At 47.2% G+C, this 24,366-nt stretch overlaps 1 protein-coding gene across 4 annotated transcripts in view; it reads right to left on the bottom strand.

Moving 5' to 3' along the window:
* LOC119450577 (alpha-tocopherol transfer protein-like) overlaps positions 1–24,366 on the bottom strand; it is a 65,921-nt gene that overhangs the window by 10,482 nt on the left and 31,073 nt on the right. For all 4 annotated transcript variants that reach the window (XM_049665992.1, XM_049665990.1, XM_049665991.1 and 1 more), the window contains 2 exons: positions 21,927–22,120; positions 11,472–11,585 (listed from right to left, as the gene is read on the bottom strand). In XM_049665992.1, coding sequence (XP_049521949.1) covers positions 11,472–11,585; positions 21,927–22,120 — 308 coding nt within the window. The remainder of the gene's footprint in view (positions 1–11,471; positions 11,586–21,926; positions 22,121–24,366) is intronic.

Raw genomic sequence — 24,366 nt, 5'->3', positions numbered from 1 at the left:
TAGGGTGACTCGTGACTCGACGGTTCCGACATGAGAGGCAACAAACCAAATCCACTATATGCTATTCCAACAAGTTCTGCAGGTCGTATCTTTCTCATGCAACGAATATCTAAAGTTGCGACAAGTCTGCAAACAATGTGCGTATACGTACCACTTAAGCCACCGTACAACAGGGCCTCCACCGAGGATCTTGCTCGTTCACAGGCGAAGACAAATCCTTGTACGGGTCGGGAGTGCGCCCACCCACAGTTGACCGTAACACTGTGATGATCTCTGAGGGTGCCGAGTATCACCAAGCCAAGTAGAACCCTTGTCACTCGGCACTTGTGTCACGCGTTCGATAGGCTCCGTAGAGGTTTCGCCTGGCGATTGAGCCAGCTGTGCTTACACAATGCTTGGCAAGAACTTCCCGGTATGAGCGCACTATTCGGCTCTCGCTGCCACTATAACAACTCAACCACACGAAAGAGACGTAAATATACCTTTCTCTTCGACCTCGCAGTCGCTGTGGGCGCGTGCGCGCGGGTGCTCGTGCCAATCCCGGACCTCCTCGTGCTGCAAGCGTCGTCTGTTTAGCTTAATCAAGAACCAATGACGCACGTGTATGAAGCTAGCGCTGCCAATTATGCATGTTTTTACTCTTTTATTGGCATACTTGAGCGCTACGGCACCTACGACTTTTTTTTATTTTGTTCCTGTCGCCGAAGTAACACTCATTTCAAGGTCGTTCAGTCGCACCGGAAATTCGAAAACAATTCTTCCACGCGCCGCAAATGGTACGCGTGCGGTCAACGAGGCCACCGTAGTTATTGGAAGTGTGACCCTTTAAAAAACACCGACACGTGTATGTTTTTATTATGCCCTTTTATTCTGCCAACTTTCTTGCGCATCATAGGCGCACACGAATCCTGAATCAATCCTACTGAAACATTGTAAAAAACGTTCGACAGGTGTTAGCCTCTTGTAAAACGAGAAGGCGAGAGCCTGCTGCACATTTGGTAATGCATGAAATTTACAATCGGGGTAAGACTTCATTGTAAGTCACATTGGTATTGCATTACGTTATGCAATCGGAGCTAGACTTCTTGCTAGACATAACGAGCCACAATGGGAAGTACACATGTGGCACTAAGGCGACCTCCTGAACGCTACAGATGAACACTTCACGCAGTACCTAAAGTGCAGCATATTAGCGCATGCACTAGGCTGCACCTTTAGTCAGCGAGAAGGCTGCGACGTGACGTGTGCAATCTCGCACGCACTAGGCACACCTTTAGTAAACCAGAGCCGTGGAGCAGCTGTGGCTTCAGTTTAATAATAATTAAAAAACGCAGCCGTCGTTTCAAAGGAAGCATGCTCTCTCTCGCACCCCAGGGGCCCGGGTTTGTTCCCACCCAGAACTAAATGCACGAAATTTTCTTTTCAAAGCCACTAATCTGCTTTGTCTACAGGAACCTCCCTGAGAAATGTAAAGTCAATCCTAGCATTCTTGCGGCGTCGGCCATTTTTTTGTCACGGCGCAGTTTTGCCAAAGGCACCGCCAACAATTGACACCTAAGGCTTTCGTGTTCATTAAAAAAGAAAAAAAAAAACAACAAGATGCAGCAGTGCCCTCTGTTACCGGAAAAATAGATATAAAGCGTTTACCGCACATAAATCAGTGATCAGTTGTGGTGCCTGTCTGAAATGTCGAGCGAGTTGCGACTTAGAAGGTGCGCAAAAGCTTTAAAGAATCTTCTGAGCACAAAAAACAGGATCATTTATTCAAAATTTGCTGCTAGTCTCTTTTTCTGTGAATAAGTGTCTGCACTGCCGCATGAAAGCAGTGGTCGTGGCATATTGGCCAGGGATGTGGTGCCCCACTATATATCCCCTCGAGCAATATGAAAGGGAGCAAAAAATTGCTTTCAAGAAACTGTAGTGGCTAAACAGACATTTGCAGCATAAAAGTACTCATTGCCACTAAAGTCTTGAGGGAGAGCTACCTGCTGAATCTTAAAATGCCACATTTTAATTAACACAGCACTAGAAGCGGTTGCTTGAAACGATATTCTGTGTTCTCGCTCACGGGAGTGAATACGGGAAGTGAATAACTGCTTTTAAGGATATTTTTTTTCAAGCTATAGAAATGAATTCCAAGTGTTCTAAAGTTTCTGTAGTACTACAAGAATAAATAACTTTTTCCCTTCGGTTTACTATTGGGCTGCGCAAAAGAATATTTCCCGGTGAAGTACATCCGTAGGATTCACTTGAAATAATCAGAAAAACTTGGAAGGCTATGTCTTGTGAAAATATCAATGTGCTGCATACAAAATATCCACCCGTGAAGGATTTGCATTTCACGTGCATTTATTTCACTTGCATTTCAATGGTCGAATGCAGAACTGTGGAATGGACTAGTCCGCGTTGACGTTGCACTTCAATTTGGTGCACGCCTGGTCTCACAGTGACATCCGGAAACTCATCTAGATAACGAAGCGACTGCGACTTCTAGCAGGGACGTTTTCGAAGAGAGTCCACGCGTGGGTCGAAATACACGCTATTCCGTGAACACATTCGCAGATGTCTGCGCAACCTTCAGCACGTACGTGTCGTAGACAGCGAACATTCGTTATTCCGCAGGCAGCAGTGTTCGAACATTCGTACCTGCTTACCGCAGACATTTGAATAAGGTCTTCACTCATAGAACAGCCGCCTCCCCCCTCCTCCAACTTGGCGTCCCCTCTTCCTCCGCCTCAACCTGCTGCCCATTTGGGATACACTACAACGAGGCAAACAGTGCACCTCGGAAGCTAAATAACGAGTGAGCATAACAATACGCAAAAATACACCCATGTACGCAGTAACATTTAATTTAGCGGAGTGCCGGTGAGTGCGAGGGGCAGCCTTCGATAACAGCAACGTACCGATGTTGACAGCGCGCCGTGTCGTCGCTTCTAGCTTTTTGCGTGTGCACTGTACGAAAATCAAGAATGGTTTATTTCAAATTCTTGTGGTCAAAACTGAACCACAGAAGCAGTTTTCTTCATTCTAATAATGGCTTAATTAGCTTCAGGTGATTCGCTCAGGTCCGCCAGCAGTAGAGGCACGAACTCGGCGAGTGTGACAGGCTTAACCTCGGCTGAACGCAATCGACATCGTCTCAAACTGTGTGTGCGGATGGCGAGGGTGCAGACAACAAGACAACAGCGCAACATCACTTGCCTCCCATCTCTTGCCTGTCCACAAAGAATGCAACTTTTCTCGACAGCAACTTCTTACGGCAAACACAGCCCACTATGACTAGCGCGCTCCTCGGCCCTGTCGTCTGCCATTAATTCCCAGCATGATGTGCGTATACCGCCTTTTACGTACTAACACAACCTGACCAGAAGCTGAGGATCAGGCAAGGCAGGTGTTACGAGAGAATGAGCGCAATTCGTTTGTCAAAAATATGCGCAGCTCTGTATCCTGATGTTTTCAAGAAATGACGGAAGCGTACCAAAAGAACGCACTCAGCAAGTTTAATGCAGACCCGTTGATCTCGAAAAATTGCCGGAGTTGCCCGTAAGGAAGGTTCACCGCCGGATGCTCAGGTTTATTGCAACTTCGGCGCTTATCCTGCCTTGTATAGAGAAAGTCAAATACATACATGCTCACCACAGACTTAGGACGTTTGTCCCACGTCACATGACATCACACGCAATAGCGTTGTCGAGATTTCGTTCTCCTTATGTTCTCTCCTTTTTGCGCATTTATATTAAGTTCGCAGCACGCAATAAACGATAGTTGAAGGTCAGCGCTTCGCTGTTCGTGTTCTTGCTTGTCCCATCCCTCGGGCTGTTTAGACTTCGAGAAGTGTTAGACGTGGACGGATGCAACGAGCGAGCCTCGATTAGCATTTGAGAAGCGACGAGAGCACGAGTGGCGCAACAATTTCGCGAGTGGAGGGAAGGAGCGAGGGCAAACCACAAACGATCTGACTCTATCCATCTGTATATGTAGTTATGTGTGTGTGTGTATGTGTATGTGTGTGCTTACGTAACTTCAGGTTAAAGAACAGCAAACTTTATGTCGACTCACCGACAGCAAGCAGGGCTATATATATATATATATATATATATATATATATATATATATATATATATATATAATTTTGAATTACTTTGGCATTAAGAGAAAGAGCTTGAATATGCGTTTGTTTGTTATTTTTACCATTACTCAACATACGCGCCGCGCAGGCGCGGCTGCGTGGCCGCGGCAGTCGATCGCCAAGGCAAATGCCAGACGAGCGTTACGGTGCAAACCCCACACGACGAGAGAGCCGAGGAGGTGGCCATCGCTCTCGCAGTGGCCACCACCGAGGCCGCAATAGTGATCAGCGACTCGCAAACGGCGGTACGTAACTGTGCTAACGGCCGTGTCTCCCGAGAGGTGCTGCGAATACTAAGGAATAACGAGGGCAAAATCCGAAACAAAAAATTCTCAGCCCTTCTACGGGGGTGAAGATGGAAGACCAGTGAAGCTGTATTATGGTGGGAATTATGTATTTCCAATTATGACTAAGAAGATGTGATGGTGTAATTGGTTGTTTGAACTATTAAAGAATAAGAAATAATATTATCCGGTGGTTTTCATTTATTTAGTGACCACAGGGACCATGGCCTTATGTCGCTACGGTACACTGCCATAGGATGTACGGCAGAGGTTGGCATGTTCTTCATAACACGTCCCCAACGCCGCGCGCGTTCAGTGCGAAGGCGGGCAAAACGCTGCCGCCGTCGACAACAGTTCTGCGCGTTGCAAAGCATCAATTACGATAGCAAATTAGTAGCGAGCTGTACGGAGTAAGGATAGTAGTTTTATCGGCTCTATAAACTTAAACATAATCGCTTACTAACTGAATTAACAAAGATGGCGTCAGCACGGACAGGCAAACATGAATAGATCACACTTGATGACCGCACACAGCTGCTGTCAAAACGCTGGCGTCAGCAAGCGCGCCAGCAGCAGCGAGCGAAGGTTCATGCGGTCTATCGCTTCAACGGAAACTGAGCAGCGAAAGCACAGCGCATACCACGGTAGGAGCCGTGTTGCAGATCGCTTTCAAGATACGGTGCCCACGACCGCGCGTCGCCGCGCAAAGTACAAGTACGCAGTTAATTGCTCCCAGATCAAAAGCCACACTCCCTCCCTCCCGCGCCGCCTTCCCGGTTTCCTCCTTTCGCGTGGTTGATTGAGTCGCCAGTTCCCCCTTGCGCGCGGTCGCAAGATAGGCATTTGATGCCGCAGTTAAACGTCGCCTCCCCTTCCTCTCTCCCGTCCCCCACGGCCTCTCGCGCGACGGTAGAAGTCGCGTTTGCTCTCCGCCGCGCGTTCGCTCACCGTGAAAGCGCGCGTCCCTCGCCCGCTTTCACTCGCCCATACAGCATACGGCAAATGAGATGTTTTTTTCTACACGCGGACACGACCATCGATGACTGAACCCTTAACAGCTTCGCTGTAAAACGACATGTTCATCATATGGACGGCCGTACACACACGCACCCCACTGGCCGGCAACGAGGCGGTACCTGTGGCTCGAGAGCTCACGAACCGAGCCGTTGCGGAAGCCGACGAAGCCTTGACCGATTCCACATGCGTGGCAGAGTGGGAGTGGTGGGAACGTATGACTAGCTATATTGAAATAACGCAGCACTACAAGCTTGGTAGACGCAAATACCCACCACCACACAACAAATTAAGTAAGAAGCAGGCAGTTGCCTGGAGACAGTTGCAAACACACGTGCCCAAGTCCAGTGATCTTTCGTCTGTGTTACCCAGATCTTTATTCGACGCATAAATGTAGGACGTGCGATTCCAGGGCAACCCTGGGATACATGCTATGGGAACGCTAGAGTTTAGACGACGAAATACACAGAAACCACGAGGAGGCAGTCTCGAACCGCCGGGCGCGCTGGGAGGCGGCTCTGGTCAGCTCCACATTAGAAGACCAACTCTGGGCCATCCAGCGAGCCGAGGAAGCCGCCCGAGCCTAAGGATTCGTGGCCGAAGCCTAGGCCGGGACTGAGGCCCGCCCCGAATTAACTTCGCAGGACTGTCCATATTGTTGCTCGTGCTAGAAATCACTGAACTTCATCACAGTGCCTAGCTAGGTGGCCACGTGATCACTTTACAATGGGTATGCCTAGTCATTGTGGTGTTTTTGGCAATGAACTCGCGGACAGTGAGGCAAGATCAGCATTCTCTTCCTCTGATGAAGTACGGATTCGCATACTCACGACCTGACACTAACTCAGTGATCAAAGCACTCATGCAGGACCTCACGAAGGCATACTGAGCCCGGCTGACAACGTTCACAGATGCCTAAATATGATCGACCCAGACGGTAAATTCTGTTTGCCCCCAAAGGTTACGCGGAGCAAAGCGTCATTGCAACACAGAATTCGGCTGGGCGTTGCTTTCAAACGTCGCTACGCAAGCCTCATCGGCCAATCGAATAGCCCTGATTGTGAACACTGCCAAGCGCTTGAAACGCTAGAACACATAGTGTGCGACTGCCCAGCATATACGCTGGAGAGAAGGACGTTGGAAGGTTCCCTAGCAAGCGTCGGCAGGCAACTACTATCGGAGGACGCTATTCTCGGCCCCATGGCGTGACACCGCAACTTCAATGCGGGTAACTAAAGCGCTGTTTAAGTTTCTGCAGGAGACGAAGCTAGACGAGCAGCTCTAGTATAGGGCCACCGTCTAATGTACATAAGCAGTCAGCGCTCCTTTTATCATCGTCATCATCCACCACAGTACTTTCACTCCCCTTCCCAGCTACCTAGCACAGAGTAGCGCACAAGAGCACACTAGCACAGGTCGACCTCTCTGTCTTTCCTGTTAATAAAATCTATATATGTTCAATCAATCAATCAATCAACATCGGCTTTCTTTAAATCACATACATTGTCAACCAAGCGGGAATAAACAATTGTTTGAAATTTGTTTTGTTTGTTGAAGGTATGCAAAATCTCAAGTTATAGTAGGCCAAAATCTCAATTAGGCCCGGCCATAGAGTTTGAGTTTCTACTCCAGTACGCCGCCGAAGTCTACCAGAGAAATTTCTATGTCGATACTTCGGACCACACAAGGTTATACGACGCCTCAACGACGTCAACTACGAAGTCGTTGCTGACAGCCCATCCTGCTCGAGGTGCCGTCAGGACCTGCCTGAGACTTTGCACGTGGTACGCGCGAAGCCCTATTTTTCCGAATGATGTGGACACTATCTCGTTTCTGGTTACCAGATGATACCCGCCGAACCTCGGAGTTCTAGTTCTCTCAATAAAATATACATTATCTCTAGTCAACAATGAGCCGCGACAAAATGCACGGATACACATACACGCTCTTCTAAGCTCTCCCTTCCCATCTCTACCTCTACCACCACATGATCAGCTTCTCACACTTCACACATATACACGTTTTATATTTTGACCCTTCTAATGCTAACGCACTACAAACGACGTGACCATAAAAACCATGGCTGTCATGAAGCACGGTATGCTTTTAGCCGCGCAACCAGCGCAGTCTCGGACCGAGATTGTCGACGTCGAGGTGGCCGACTTCTGTCAGGAATAACTTCGTAATTAATGCCACTCACTCGCCGCAAGATATTGTAAGGTCCGAAGTATCGCTTCAACGTACGTTTGGAGCCTCCAAATAGATTACAACGCCCTTCATTTTTTTCAAATCTTTCCCGGGACACAATGTACGCGATTTGGATTTATTTGTTCGCTCTTAGTCAGCCCAGCACTCTACGCCACGTGAAGCAAGACTGTGGCTGTATTTAGCATAAACTGCCCTTGTTCATCGTTCAGAAACATCAATCTCATCACCTGCTTTTGTTTAAAATAAAGCAGTACACTGAGCAAGATGTCAACTGCTAGTTTTTCATTGCTAACGACTAAAACTTTGGAGTTGTAATTTATCTGTAATACAATATGGATTTGGGTGGTCTCTCGGACAAAGGAAAACGTACAAGAAGTTTATAAAGAAAAGAAAAGAGTCCAGCACGGAATTGCGAGACCGCTGTTCGCATTGTTGGCATCTCAAGCTCGGACATATGCAGCATCCCCAAGGTCTATTGTTATAGATTCCTTCGAATACTACAAGGAACAACAAGTCTTCCCGTCTACAGGGAAAAAGACAGCTGATGCAAATAAAGACTTGCCTGAATTATTCTACTTTAGCAGGACTGCAGTTGTAGCGCAGGCGATCAAGTTCCTGATCAAACAGATGGACGAGGTCACTTAAGCGTAATATAGTTACCATCCGTCGAGTAGGCATGTTTCGTCTTAGGCTGCCTGTGAAATTGTCTCTATTTAGACAAAACAATTTGTTATTTGACACATCTCAACACGCTTGGATTCCTTAAAAACGATGCGCCGTGGTGTAGTCTTGCCTTTAGATCTTTCAACGAGTACTGCACTCTACTAAATGCATCTGGGACGTGTCCTTACTTTTTTGCATTACTTTGGTTGCCATTGCGCATCAGGTGCGATCGTATTGTATCACATCTGCTGGTCATGCATCTAATAATGTAAACAAGCCTTTTGTTGCCGAACAGACTTCACGAAACGTTTCATTACAATTTTCTTTTTTTTAATTCGGAATATTCGATATTTGCATCATTATTCAACGGTCGCTTTTCTAGAATATTCTTATTCGATTCTATTAGAAAATTTCACTGTTAAGAAAATTATGGGGTTTTACGTGCCAAAACCACGATCTGATTTTGAGGCACGTCGTAGTGGGGCGCTCGGGAATAATTTTGACCACCTGGGGTTCTTTAAAGTGCACACAAATATAAGTACACGGGTGTTTTCGCATTCCGCCCCCATCCTAATGCGGCCTCCGTGGCCGGGGACTTGATCCCGCGACTTCGTCGCGCTTAGCAGCTCAACACCATAGCCACTAAAGAACCACGGCGGGTATTTCACTGTTTGAACACGTCTGTAAATTTCTGTTGCGGCCATGGGCCAGGGAGCCCATTCATACACCTCCGGACAAAACCTGTGAATGCGCCATGCGGACGAGTCAGTAGCACTGCGTAGCGTGGACATCACAGGACAAGATAAAGTTTACTGTGACGAACCGGTTCAGGAACCGGTTCATTTTTGAGAACCGATTCGTGAACCGTTATAAAATTTTATTCGTCCGGACCGGAAGTGAGTTGGAATGAAACGAGAGTGCGTTGAACCCAAACCTGAACCAAATTGGTCTTTTTTTTTCGGTTTGACACCTTGGTTTAAAATGCTTGCGCGTGTTACGTCGACAATGATCTCATTATTTTGTGTGGGGTCATTCAGTTTTAAAACGCGCTTTCTCACTTGTATTGCATATATCCAACGCATTATACAATCCACTAAATCACCCATTGCCGTTATATGATAGCGGAATTCTTTACTTATGAGGATAAATGTACAACATTCGCTCTAATTAGTGCCGTAGTATTAAAGAAAGGGAAGGTGCCGCGAACAAGACTGATTACTGCCAATGACTACATATCCTTAACTAAATAAAATAGGCTTTCTTGTCTTCTTTGCGTGGCTACAGCTTATTAAAGAAGTAAGTAGTCCCCATCGCTTGGTTTGTGCTGTGCTCCTTATTGTTTGCAGATCTGCCAGCGCTAGAACACTTTCAACCGAAAAAAAAAAACAGAACAGGCACAATTAAATACAATTAAAACCATTTTACTTGACGCAATTCTTCCCGTATTTCGACTCTCGCTCAGTGTTACCTCTTAGTTCATGTCCTGATCCGCCGACCACGCGACTCACGAACACTTCAGCTGCTCACTGGAGAATTCTAAGGCCTCGACGTAGCCTGTTCTAGAAGGCGACCGCGTTGTCCACTGGCAGCCGTGGTTAGAGCAGGCCCTTAAGTGTAGCCGTGGCTGCGAACGTGCAAACACTATCCCAGCGGCGAGAGAGTCAACTGACAGAAAGTGATGGCAGTATTTACTTCCTGACTTTCACTTTGTAGATCAATTCGTTTCGTACCCGCACTGCCGCATCATTTCGAAGTGACTTGCTTTGTCGAGGAGAAAACGCTCCATTCTATCGAAGTCGAAGTCCTCGAATGTGCCACCGTATTCATTTGGTATTAGATCGGAAGGAATGACACCGCAGAGTTCAGACAAGCCGTCCTTGAGCAAGTGTACCTGGAAGAAAAACAAATGATGCCCAGTATGGACACCTGAGTTTTCAAACCATGGAGACAAGTCGCGGAAATCTTCGTTTTGCTAAATGTGACTCAGCAGTTAAGACGACTGCTGTCTTCCAGTAGCCGTCACCTTCTAAGTTGAATGCTATATATAGCACTTGAAAATTTTATTCTGCTGTCGTCTGCACATGTTTGCAGTGTTCTATCAACTTCTAGGTTTTGGTCCCGCGAGTTACTGGTGGCAGAACCCGCTGATTATAAACTTCTTTTTCGGCAATATCGGTAGTCTACTGCTTGTGATTTCATAGTGCGAGCCATAAGGAACCTATCCTTGTTAGCATGCACCAGCGCACGTTCCTTAAGATGCGTAAATCACCACCGCGAGATTGGGCTAGAATATGCATAAGTGACAAACGACTTCAGTGCTATGGCCAAGTATAAGGTAAAGCGATGCAGTGAACACTTAGATTTAGTGAACTTTTACGGCAGTGTCGAAAAAAGTAGAAAAATAGAAAACATTGTAAAACATTGTAAAACGTGCACATTATTACCCCTAACCGTCATGTCACATTCGTTTATATCGCCGTCCTTCCTCCTAATATAGTTGGAACACGATTGAAACACAAACTTTTGTAGAATTTGCCTGACCGAAAGGGAGAAGGATGTAAATTATAGCGCCAACCTGGGAAAAGCAAATTTTTATCAGTAAACAGATTGCTTCGCTGGAAAAGAAAATATACATACTTTCTGCTGCAGGCCGTATCTTGACCCTTAGCCATGTCACTGGCGTGCTTCTTATCGTATACGTCTATCTATTTGACCAGCAACGTTTGATCGATGCTCTATAGGGCAAGCTCAGCGACCGAGCCCTGTAAATTAACCATCGTGACGACTCCACTACTGGGGGGTATAGGCTCCTGAGAATTGGATCAAATATCGAATGCGGGTGCGTGTGTTGTGCTGCTACGTCATCACCCAATCTGACCTTTTGTATGGAGTTTCTTTAGAAAACACTCGTGCACTTGCACTTAACGTTACCGACGATTTCATATCTTGTTTTTCGTTGTACGTTGTTCCTGTACGCATAAAAGTTGATGTCCTGTGATGCATACCACATCATAAACCTTTGTCTAAGCAGAGAGGACCTGCAAAACACCATCTTGACTCATCTCTATACATCAACTCTGCCAATGACCTTTCTATCGAAGAAGGGACGGAGCACTACATGGTGCAGCTGAGAAAAGGAGCAGGAACACATGATCTTATAAACCACTTACCCGTTCTCTAAGCTTCTTCGACAAAAATGGCTTCACAAAAAAGGTGTATATTCTTTCAAAGACAACGGGAGTATTCACTATGTAGAAGGCCTTAAGTCGCATTGGGAAAGTGTCCTGAAAAAGAGAAAAATGGGACGTCATCAATGAGTGATTAACAGCCACAAACAACTTACAAACACACTATCATATCGTCGTGCGTCCGAGTATAGCACTTGGCTGCCTTCACTGTTAGACTTTCGGGCACTAATTAATAGCTCGCGAGTCAAGGTAGAATACCCTCAACATTTTTCAATTGTAGACGCAACGCCGTAAATCTTGGTCCATCGAATAATACCTTTATTTTCACATTGCCATTTTTCACATTATTATCCGAACACCGATTTTATCAGACAGTCGCTAAGCGCCGGATAACTGATGTCAGTATCCCTCCACCCCTACCTGCGCATTGCGCGTTGCCCTTGTAAAGTAGAATTACCGCTTCGACTAAAACTATGCAACATTTTTAGCTGACTCGGGTTGCACATGCACATGCGAATGGGGCGCAACTTGTCGGTGTAGGAGGCAAAAAACTCAGACTACTTTGTGGTTGCTTCTTGTTTAGCAATTCGCCGCCATCACCAGTCACCGGTTTGGATGAGGGAGTTTCTCTATGGCGTCTCGTGTTCTTTGCCGGCATTGATCATGTGTGCTCCTGACAATAGCATAGGGATGGTGATAGAACACACAATCCTTGCCAGATAGGAGCGGTACATGGAACGCTACAAAGTTTGTCCAAACGCTGTGGCCGGTTTTTGACGTCTCCGCTGCCCTATTGATAATTTCATCGATCTGGTCCCTCACGTTCAACATCAAACGAGATGTAAACGGTTATCGGTCGCTGTGTTTCCGGACCGAAATGGAGCTTATGAGAATGTTGCTCCTGACGCCATACCTGATGCTCTTGAACAGGTTGGCCTTGATGGCCGAGTGTATTGGTGGACCAGCGACTATACTTACACATGAGGTCCTTTTTGTGCAGACCGATGACGGTCCGACCTCTCAACACTACACATACCGTGGTATTCCCCAAGGTGGTGTCTTGAGCCCCACACTATTCAAACTTGTTCTTGTTGGTCTCGTGGAATGCATACCCAGTGTTGTCGAGATATCAATGTACGCCGAGGTCATCTGCATGTGGACGTCAGGTATAACACGTAATCAGGGGCGCACGAGGCTTGAAAAGCCGCGACTTCAATATCAGCGTTTCCTTGCGAACAAGGCCTCCAGATTTCAACTGACAAATGTGCGCTGGTCGCGTTTACGCAGAAGCCAATGACGTCGTACGCCAAATACATCAATGAGCAAAACCACTGTTACGCCAGGACGCGCAGATTCTTAGGGGGGATCATCGATTGAGACCTCAGTTGGAGTCCACATGTGGCCTACCTGAAGAAATGCCTGACGGCCATATCACACGTTCTAACATTTCTTGGAGGGAAAACGTGGGGAACATCAGTACGCGCGATGCAATGACTTATACAGGGTGCAGTTTCTCAGATGTCTGAGGTACAACTTATCTGTACTGAGCAATACCTGCACAAGCAATATCCGCACAATCAAGAGTACTAAGGCGCAGGGACTCAGAATTCGTTATGGATTGCCGCGCTGCACATCGACAGCGGAAACAATTTCGATAGCTCAAGATTACCCAGTGACAACTCACATGACATTGAAAGTGCTCAGAGCACACATCAGGCAAATTGCCCGCGCGCCTTTCCATCACCTCGCCGCACTGCCGAAAGACCGGCCCAGTGCTTCCTTATGCCAGGATATATCGGCGTACCGTGACTGCCTCCCTAGAGATTATACGCCTGCCGAGAGGTTGCTGTCACCTCCTTGGTGTTTGGCTCGCCAACAACTTCGACTCTCAGGTACCAGGAATTCGAGCGAAAGCAGGATTCTCGTCGCCAGCTCTCAAGCAGCTATATCTACTCATGCTGCACGAGACATACAACGACCATCTTCACATCTACACTGATGGCTCGACAATGGTAGACGGATCGGCAGGAGCTGTGATCTTCCTAGAAAATGCCATGACCATTCAGTTTAAAACCACTCATCGGACAACGTCGACTGCTGCGGAGTCTGCTGCACTTTGCAGAGCAGTTCGCATGATTCATGAAGATCTACCACGAAGATGGAGCATATTTACCGATTCGAAGGCAGCCCTGCATTATCTGCTATCCCCTCTACATCGTGAACCACAAGACTAACTTGTGCTGGAAAAAAGGCAGCTATATAACTAACTACCAGAAAAAGGACATGCCATCACTTTTCAGTGGCTCCCAGGCCACTGCGGCATCATGGGCAATAAACACGCCGATGAAGCTGCTATAGTCGGAGATAACTTAAGTCTGCAGCGAAGCCCCGCCCACGCCCTCATAACCGCCATCCACTGTTCCTCTGCGAGGCTGCAAATAGTTCGTACTTCAAACTTTCCCCGTTGCCTAAATAAAGCGGTAACTACAAAAATAAAATTATAAATGCGTAATTTTGCACGTTTGCACTCGTGTATTACGGTGTAACGTTAAAGTACAACAAGTACAGTCGTATCAAGTACGACGCCATACTGAAAACGTCGCATGACAACAATTTCGCTTGCTTCGGTCATTTACTGGCGGAGTAACATAACCCCGCGCGGTCCGTGTGCCTTTGTTGCCAACTGCTGTTTTTTTAAGTTGTATCCTACTAGTGGATTGCTCGTGAAAATGTCGTAAAAAACCCATCCCGCTATCAATAACCGATGCAGCAACAACGCTTCGCATATTCGCGCGTGATGCCACACGATTAATGTGAAACACGCCAGGTTTTCGGCATACTCGACTGCACCACCTGAACCCATCCCTCCGACTACGCATTCCATCTGTACTTTCCCGAATCGAGACACGTGTTCTCTGCTGACTGCGACTTGGAGTATCTTTCACGAGAGAGAGAGAGCGAAACAACTTTATTGAAATAAAGATCGTGCTTGATTACTGTGGGTGGAGCCCCTCTTCCAGGGCCCCACTAGCTATTGCGGCGCGCCGGGCCTGGTCGAGGGTCGCCAATTGGCTTCCCAAGTCCAGTTCAGATATCTTTCACGAATGCATTCGCTTGCCGCATCGGATTGGCTGACAGTGCTGCCTGTCATAGTTGTGGCAGAGAGGAAAGAATCGAACATATCCTCTGTCATTGTCCCCGCTACAGATCCCAGAGACAGTCGCGCGTGACGGAGTTCGCACGCCTCGACGACCTGCCGCTTTCTGAGCAGACGATCTTGCCGGCTGATGCGGTCCGGCTGATGCGGTCTCCACACCAGAAGGTGACCGGGGTGCTACCGAAGTTTCTCCGGTCAAGAGACCTGTTTGAACGACTGTGACACTCCTGAGTTCCTTTGTGCGCGTGTGTGTTCTTTATTTCCATCTCCTTCTATGTGTGTGTATTTTTCTATATCTTTCTGTCTCCCCTTACCCGTTCCCTAGGGCAGGGTAGCAAACTGGATATTTCCCGGTTAACCTCCCTGCCTTTCGCATCTCCTTTATCTTTCTCTCCCTACAAACTAGAGCCAGTGGGTTTTAAAGACATCTCCACTGGCCACTAATCTTGAAACGGGCACCAATTTTGAGATAAGGTGTGTCAAACTTGCGTTAAAATGTATTGTCGATCCGTTTACGTTTTTTAAAAAATCTTTGTGACGCATTTCAAGGTAAATTTCACTGGAAAGAGCACGGGCGCAAGCTGGGAACGCTTATCTCAATATGGGTGTCATTGTAGAAATTTGTTTTAAGTAGATATGCTTGCGAACTCCCCAGGCTGCAATTCATTAATTGAAATATTTCTCGAAATTGACGCGTCATGGGCGTTCTTGCATTTCGCCCACATAGAAATGCGGCCGCCATGGTCGGAATTTGGCCCCGCGAGCTCGTGCTTTTGCAACACCATAGCCGCTAAGCCACCGCGGTGGGTGACATATCAAATTCATCAAGTTGAACATATAAAGTCAGTAGTGTCGAAACATAAAATATTTAGGATATATACACTGTAAGGATATATGATAGGAATTAATCAATATCAGCACACAAGAAAAGCATACGTAGGAATTTATATACTTTTTTGTCTTTCGAGACTTACAGAAAGTCTCAGGCCGTATGAATGAATGCAATAAATTTTTCTGACAGAGCACCCAAGGCAGTAATTATAAGCACTGAAGGACAAACGAATTTTATATTCAGAATAGTGAAATAAGAAGTAGCAGTTTAATGATTGGAAAATGGAGCATCTGGCCTGCTACTCTAGGTAAGGGAAGGGGAAGAGAGGAAGAAAGAGGGTCACAATGGGGGATGATAATGGGAGGAGCTAGGTGAAAGGACGCATTGCATCAATGTTATCACAAACGTGATAGTAAGTACAAAAACAAACATTGGAGGACGCTTAAGCTTCGCCTCTAAGAATAGAACGCAATAGCGTTATCGGGACCCGTTCGCATCGCATCGTTCGCATACGGCAAGTAGGCTTCATTCACTGCAACACTGAACGTGGGAAAGCCAGCTTACAAAGACCAAGCTTAAACCGATCCCTTTGAAGTCAGGCTTCACTTTTAAACTAAAATGCATTGCTGGAAAGACGTTTTTCCAGGGGCAATATAAGGGGTCTTATTTTAAAATATGAAGGCCCTAGGACCTATTTTCATTATTTTATTAATTGTTAGCTATTGCCCCGACGCGCGCAGGTCTGGTATAAATGCTGGAAAAGGGGTTTGTGTTTCAGTTTCCTCGCAGTAGAATTAGGTTTTCTCGTACATTCAAATTACAATCCGACGCCGATTGGGAAACAATCCGATAGCGAATCCGACGCCAAATGGTAAAGTTGTACTTTACAATTTTTCTGACGGATTTCACTGTAAGAAATTCAATTTTTGTTCACCGAAAGCTTGCACCACGTGGAGGGCCTGCGCGGTCGATGTGGTTGGATGATTTCCTACGCCACCCGCGATCACACCATTTATTCAACCTTCTAGGATCACGCGCTGGTTGCCGACGCCGGATTTTCTGTGACACGGGGCCCTAAACGCTATCGCATTAGAACTGCCAGCCCTTCTACTAGGGTGGAGTTGGAAGATCAGCGAAGCTGTAATATTGTGGGAATTATGTATTGACAATTATGACAATTATTATGTGATAGCGTAATTATAGTTATTATTGCGATAGCAATTATATGGACACTCAAAAGCAGATTTCTGCCGTCGGCGTCGCCGTCGCTGTCGCCGTGAGGTTCTGTATGACGTCAATGGAGATGAAATCGTCGCCGATGATGATAAGTGGTTCTTGAGGGAAAGGGAAAGGTTGGCGCTATCTTCTGCGCCGAACGCTGTATGTGCGAGTGAAAGGGCGCGAGGGGCGCGCGCTCTCACGGGGAGTGAACGCACGGCGGAGAACAAACGCGCGTTCTGCGCCGTGCTCGCTTAAGGGCTGCAGAAGTAGGCGTCTCTTTCCTCCTTTACAATCACCATATATGTAGAGCAAACGCGCCTTCTTCCGACGCGCGAGAGGCCGTGGGGGAGGGGGGGGAGTGGGAGGGATGGGAGGAGACGTTTAGCTGCGGCACCAAGTGCCTATTTACGTTGGCGCTGAGCCGTGCTCCCTCAAGGGCTGCAGAAGATAGCGCCAACCTTTCCCTTTCCCTCAAGAACCACTTATCATATCAGAGGCTCCGGCAACAGTCACCAACGCCGCACGCATTTTGAGCGAACGCGGGCAAAACGCCGACGGCGTCGACAACAGTTCTGCGTGTTGCCGGTGCTGCGGCATGTCCAAGTTTATACAGCTGATAAAGCTAATATCATTACTCCACATAGCTCTCTACGAATTTGCTATCGCAATTGATGCTTCGCCTTTCAGGTGCAACTGCGACAACTTTTTTGAACTATTAAATAATGAGACATTTATATGATCCAGTGGTTTTCATTTATTTAGTGACCACAGGGACCATAGCCTTATGGTCGTACGGTACACCGCCATAGGGTGTACGGCAAATGTTCGCACGTTCTTCATAAACACACTACCGACGCCGCGCGCGTCCCCTGCGAACGCGGGCAAAACGCCGTCGCCGTCGACGAGTGTGCGCGTTGTTTGTGTGACCGCACACAACCGCTGTCAAAACGCTGGCTGCGTGATGGAACGGTGGTAAGTGGTTCTTGAGGGAAAGGGAAAGGTTGGCGCTATCTTCTGCAGCCCTTGAGGGAGCACGGCTCAGCGCCATCTAAACGCCGTTGTCGACACTGTTAGGGGAGAGGCGGGCGAGATCCCAGAGAGAGTCCGCGGCACAGGCGGCAGAGGCGCGCAGTGGGAGAGCGGGCACGCACACGCACAGTCTAGGGTGTCTCGATGCCCTCCTCGCCCACCGCTCCCCTTCCACTGGGAAGTAGCGTTTGACAACCTTTCCCTTTCCCAACGAACCACTTACTAAGTCACGTTTGCTCTTCGCCCTGCGTTCGCTCCCCGTGCAAGCGTGCGTCCCTCGGCCTCGCGCGCTTTCACTCGGACATAAGTCACGTTTGCTCTCCACTGTGCGTTCGCTCCCCGTGAAAGCGCGCGTCTCTCGCCCTTGCGTGCTTTCACTCGCACATACAGCATACGACCAATGAGAGTTTTTAACACGAAAGTGTTTTATGCCGGGGTCCACCAAGACTTCACTGACGTATTTCCGTCACGGAAATACGTCATAGAACATACAAAGAAAGAAACCAGAAGAAAAAGTTCCACAAACATGCAAAATTTGGAAATCGAACCCACGACCTCTCGGTCCGCGACGATAGATCGCCGAGCGTTTAACCCATTGCGCCACAAACGCATTTGCAGAGAGCTACACAGACGCGCCTTATATATCTAACATTCCTCCGTGTACCCGCGCTCTTGCTCGGGGCGGTGCCGCCGCCTACGAGCAGAAAAGAGAAGTACTGCATTATGACACTAACGCGCACCGACAGTGAACGCTTCGGTGGTCTCAGCACTACGACGCCTCGATGCCAGCATTCGAAGGGACGCTGGCATCAAGAAGCACTACCAACGCCACCTAGGTGGCGTTCACCGTACTCAGCACAGCGGAGCGTGGCCTCCGCAATTAGCTCTGAAATGTTTCTGAAGTTGATCGCGGAGGCTGCAATTACGACGCGCTGTACGCGCTGATTTGACTCGGTGACGATTCAGTTACGTGCTTTGTCTTGCGCGTTGTATTAGTGTGTCAGTTACGTGCTTCGTCTTTCGCGTTGTGCTAGCGTGTGCAGCGTAGTGCAGCTTCCATATGCACGACGGTTGCTCATGGTCATCGACGTTGGTAGTCGTGATGGAGGAGACGTGCCACCAGGCGTCAGCGTGGGTGCATCAACGCCTAAGGGCGCTTTAGCCACAAAACACCAATAGACATTATATATCAATGTGCAATAAACATTACACTACTTCTGCGAAGACACGTTTCACTTTCGTGTTCTATACCGATTCCTATATAAGAGGGATCAACCACATTTTTTTTTCTATTGCCGGACGCGACCATCGAAGAGTGAGCCCTTAACAGCTTGGCTGTAAAAAATTGGTGGTTGATCCCTCTTTCATGGGAATTGGTAGAACACGAAAGTGAAAAGTGTCTTCACAGAAGCTGTTGCGTGTTTGCTTCATGAACTCACGGTCCGCTACAGAGAAAGGCGCACGATTTGCGGGACGGCAACAGTTTGCATGTTCGCTTCGCGCGCGGCATCCTGTTGGCGAACGGCGGTCAAACGCGCCAGGCGTCTTAACACACTGACTTGCCCGCGAGAAATTGATAAGGGCGTTTTAAGCCTCGTGTCGGTGCATGCGTCCATGGCGTAGTACAATAAAGAAAAAAAAAAAGAAAGATTATGTGAGTTCTGTCCAAAGAAAAAAGCTGTATAGGGATCTGTGCGATACTGAATTTCCTGTTCCTTTACCTGTAAAGGTAGCCCTGGCTACCTTTACAGAGGTAGCCAGGGCCAGAATGTACTAAAAAGGGTTAAGTGTATGCAAATTGCACCAGGGGTAAAAATTTGTGTTTTTTATTCAATGTTCATACAGGAACGGCTTTCAGTAAAGACAGTTCTGAAAGAAAAGGTTTTTCTTTTTTTGCACCGTGGGGAACGCATTGCATTAATCTGTAAACAACCCGAAACAATTAACCACGTTTTGCTGCATTGTTGGGAAGGAGTGTTCTAGCTTTTGGGATGTTTTACAAAGGGCAGTTAAAACGGCGACGGCGACGGCGACGACGACGGCGACGCCGACGGCAGAAATATGCTTTGGAGTGTCCATATAGTTGCTATCGCAATAAAAAGAACTCCCTCTAGATCCCATGGTATCAGATATCTAGCGATAGAAAACGACGACTTTTGATCTAGTAATGCTCGTTGGCCTTCACAGCCAGAGGCTGTGAAGGCCAACGACTGGTTATTACTGTGACCCCGATGCACGACCTGCCCGAATGTACTTCCGAGAAAGCATAAACGCCTTTCTGGAGGTGCAGAAAGCCCATGAATGCCCCCCGGAATGGTTGTCGAGATTAGAATGCTTGACAAATTTAAGAGAATTTTGATGCTATTGCAATCATGCTGGTTGGTAAATGTTACATATGCTTTTCCCGTGCTAGTTTTTTGAACGCGGGTATTGATAAATGAGATAAGTTTGCAAATGAGACAATAAAGAAAAAAAGGCATCCATGGCTTCATGGTTTTAATGTCAAACTTCTGTACTAGAGGTCATCGATTCGAATCCTGCCGTTGGACACTTTTATAATGTTTATTTTATTATTCACTGCACAGTATTATTGCGATAGCAATTATATGGACACTCCAAAGCAGATTTCTGCCGTCGGCGTCGCCGTCGTCGTTGCCGTCGCCGTCGCCGTTGCCGTGAGGTTCCGTATGACGTCAGTGGAGATGAAATCGTCGCCGCGCGCCGAACGCTGTATGTGCGAGTGAAAGGGCGCGAGGGACGCGCGCTTTCACGGGGAGTGAACGCATGGCGAAGAAAAAACGCGCGTTCTGCGCCGTGCTCCCTTAAGGGCTGCAGAAGTCTCTTTTCCTCCTTTACAATCACCAGTATATGTAGAACAAACGCACCTTCTTCCTGCGCGAAAGATCGTTGCGGGGATGGGGGGGGGGGGAGGGGAAGGGAAGGGAGGCGACGTTTAGCTGCGGCATCAAGTGCCTATTTATATCAGAGGCTCCGGCAACAGTCACCAACGCGGTACGCATTTTGTGCGAACGCGGGCAAAACGCCGACGGCGTCGACACCAGTTCTGCGTGTTGCCGGTGCTGCTGCATATCCAAGGGTATACACCTGATAAAGCTACTATCATTACTCCGTATAGCTCTCTACAAATTTGCTATCGCAATGGATGCTTTCAGGTGAAACTGCGACAATTTTTTTCGTTGAAAATGACGAGTTTACAAAGTCAGAAAGCCAAACGTTTACACTTGGTTCTTTATTCTATGGCTACACCGCGTTGGACCCTCCGCTGTGCTGTGACGTACTACCGAAGCGCTCCCTCTCGGCGCTCGTTACTGTCACAATGCAGTGCTTCACTTCACCGCTCCTAGATGGCGACTAACATCCGTTACATCCGCCGCCGGAAATCAGTCGTGAAAGCCGGGATAAAACACTGTCGTGTTAAAACAAAAAGAAAGAATTTGAAACCCTTCTGTACAAACGTTCCGCTCTTGGTCTCTTAACATGTTCACTTAGAGGACAACAGGGCAACCTTCTTCAGAATAATTAAATTCAACCACGATGTCGTATCAAACTATGCAGTAATACAACGATACCAAAAACATGAAACATAAATATCGCATACTTGAAGGGCCCATTTCCGTCAATTTTTTATTTCCGTATTAGTATTATAATTAAACACATTAGATGCTTATAGACTTCAATTAGGGAGAAGTTTATGGAAAAGGATGTTCTTGAAGTGCTCAGTGCGGGGAAATAGGAGCTAATAAGATATTGAGGAACTCTGCCTTTTCCTTTTTTTGGAATGCTGGTTTAGATTGATTGTCTTAAAAGGAAGCTTAAGAGAAAAAAAAATGTTATAAAAATATCGGTGGTCTGAATCGAAAATTTGCTTACTACAGTCACTAGATTTGAACTTTTTTTTTTTTTGAACTGTAACAAACATCATCCAATTCGACGCATTGGTTGCTGAGAAGAACAATTTCTCCTTTTCTATGTATTTAGAAAGGAAGCCTCGAGCTAAAGTTTCCTCCTAAGGTGGACACAACAATGAGAACGAAACACGTGTAAAGGAGTCACGACACCTGTGACGTGTAAGTGCAACTCAATGTAACCACTAACAGGCGAACAGTGCAAAATTTAGGAGTCGTCAGCCTTGTGTGGTTGATCCAAAACACCACTTTTTCTAAACAGTTAAACTTGCCTGAGCAAGAGCGACGATCAATCGAAGGAATCTCGGTGTCATCTCCATAATATGCTGCATCCCCAATCCGGCAAGGTCGTCGACGCACACAATTCCTCGTATCTGTGTCTCGTCCTCAAGAAGAAGGCACTCCAGGGCCACGAGGGCGCTCTTGACCAATTCAGTCAGGGAACAAATACTGCTGTTCCAAGCTCCTGCAATGATAAATATGGAAGTTGTAGGCAGTCATCATTATTATTTGGTTTGAAATTATGTTGCACAAGCAAATAGAAAGAAAAAAAATTTGCCGCGTATCTGCGTGCTTCGCTGCAAATGCCGTCGAAAGACGATAGTCTTCTGCCGGCCGTACTACATGAGTGCTGGTCTGATCCGCGGCCACCCGTGATGCTGTTCTCGTACCATTTGCGTCCTGGCATGATAAATGCAGTGGAGGTTTGTTTGAACAGATTTCATTTTACCGCATTATTATTGCGATAGCAATTATATGGACACTCAAAAGCAGATTTCTGCCATCGCCGTCGCCGTGAGGTTGCGTATGACGTCAATGGAGATGAAATCGTCGCCGCGCGCCGCCGAACGCTGTATGTGCGAGTGAAAGGGCGCGAGGGGCGCGCGCTTTCACGGGGAGTGAACGCACGGCGGAGAACAAACGCGCGTTCTGCGCCGTGCTCCCTTAAGGGCTGCAGAAGTAGGCGTCTCTTTCCTCCTTTACAATCACCATATATGTAGAGCAAACGCACCTTCTTCCGACGCGGGGGGGGGGAAGGGGGGAGGGAAGGGAGGCGACGTTTAGCTGCGGCACCAAGTGCCTATTTATGTCAGAGGCTCCGGCAACAGTCACCAACGCCGCACGCATTTTGAGCGAACGCGGGCTAAACGCCGACGGCGTCGACAACAGTTCTGCGTGTTGCCGGTGCTGCTGCATGTCCAAGTTTATACAGCTGATAAAGCTAATATTATTACTCCGTATAGCTCTCTACAAATTTGCTATCGGAATTGATGCTTCGCCTTTCAGGTGAAACTGCGACAACTTTTTTCATCAAGCTGCCATTTATGTTTTGCCCTGCCTCAGACAGCGCTTCCTTTATGTTGAATCGGCCGCATCTGGCTGGCATGGATAAAATTGAGGAGGCGCTGCGTGAGACATGGACGCCATCTGGCAATACATCGGGAAACATGAGCTTGTGCAGAGGGTTTCCTTCCTCCATGGCAGAGGGCGCTCTTCGGCGTGCAGTCGGGGAACGTCGTTCGTCGGCGCGCATAGCATGGCATTTTCAGCGCAGCTTAAGAAACTAGGGTCTTTAGAGTTACGTATCTATGTATTTTCTATTAAAGGAACACACCTCCTAATACTTACCTAGTGATGTTGCGCCTCAGATATGCGTAATATTTACTTTGTGATCGATAACGTTCACAAGTATGAACAGCCGTACCAGTTTAAGTAGTGTGGGCGGTAAGCAAGTGGTCCAACTTTGGCCGGGTGGCTGAATCGGGTGACAGACAGAGAAACAGACAGACAGACAGACCAAATTTTCAGCGTTTAAGTTCCTCAAGAAAGACTATCGTCTTTAAAAAAGAAGTCAAGGGAGAGGCTGGCGAATGCCTCCGCGGGAGCATAAGGCTTACCCACCCTGCAGGGCATAGAGCAAAAAGAAGCACAGAAAAAAATAAAAGACATCAGACTTGTGTTACCTTGCAGAATCGTAACCCAATTTCCAGCGAAGCTATTTCTTTCGAGCAGGCGGCTTTGGAATTTTAGTCGAGTGTAATTAAATCACAGACTTTAAAAGGTTACCCGTATATAACTGGCCCGCATCAAACCTTGTCTGCGTAGAACATGTTCGAGACCTTGTTAAAGAACTATCAAATACGCAGTCATTGATCCATGCACATTTTATTTGGCTAGAAAACTGGCCATAGTGTCACCCACTTCCTTTTACCTTTCTTGCTAAATTTGATCTCGTTTGTATTCGTAGTTTTCCCAGGGCCCTAGGATGAATTCTGCATTATTTGGAAATCGCACTTATAATGCTCCAGATTGCTTGCATGCGTAATTTACTGCTGTGGCCGTAATTCGTACACACACATTGAACTTCGCCAACATATCGCCCATAACCTGCCTCTAAACTTAAACAAATATAAAAAAGGGCCCTTGTTTAGTTCCACAAGGATACCGGTAAACCTACTACGGACCTCGTAGAACAAAGAAAGAAAAATCAGAGAAAAAATTGTTGCAGTTTCACCGCAAAGGCGAAGCATCAATTGCGATAGCAAATTTGTAGAGAGCTATACGGAGTAAGGTTAGTAGTTTTATCAGCTGTATAAATTTGGACATGCAGCAGCACCAGCAACGCGCAAAACTGTTGTCGACGCCGTCGGCGTTTTGCCCGCGTTCGCACAAAATGCGTGCGGCGTTGGTGACTGTTGCAAGAGCCTCTGA

This window comes from Dermacentor silvarum, chromosome 4, assembly GCF_013339745.2.
Source record: "Dermacentor silvarum isolate Dsil-2018 chromosome 4, BIME_Dsil_1.4, whole genome shotgun sequence".
Classification (NCBI taxonomy): Eukaryota; Metazoa; Arthropoda; class Arachnida; order Ixodida; family Ixodidae; genus Dermacentor; species Dermacentor silvarum.
This window is presented reverse-complemented; position numbering and strand designations above follow the sequence as displayed.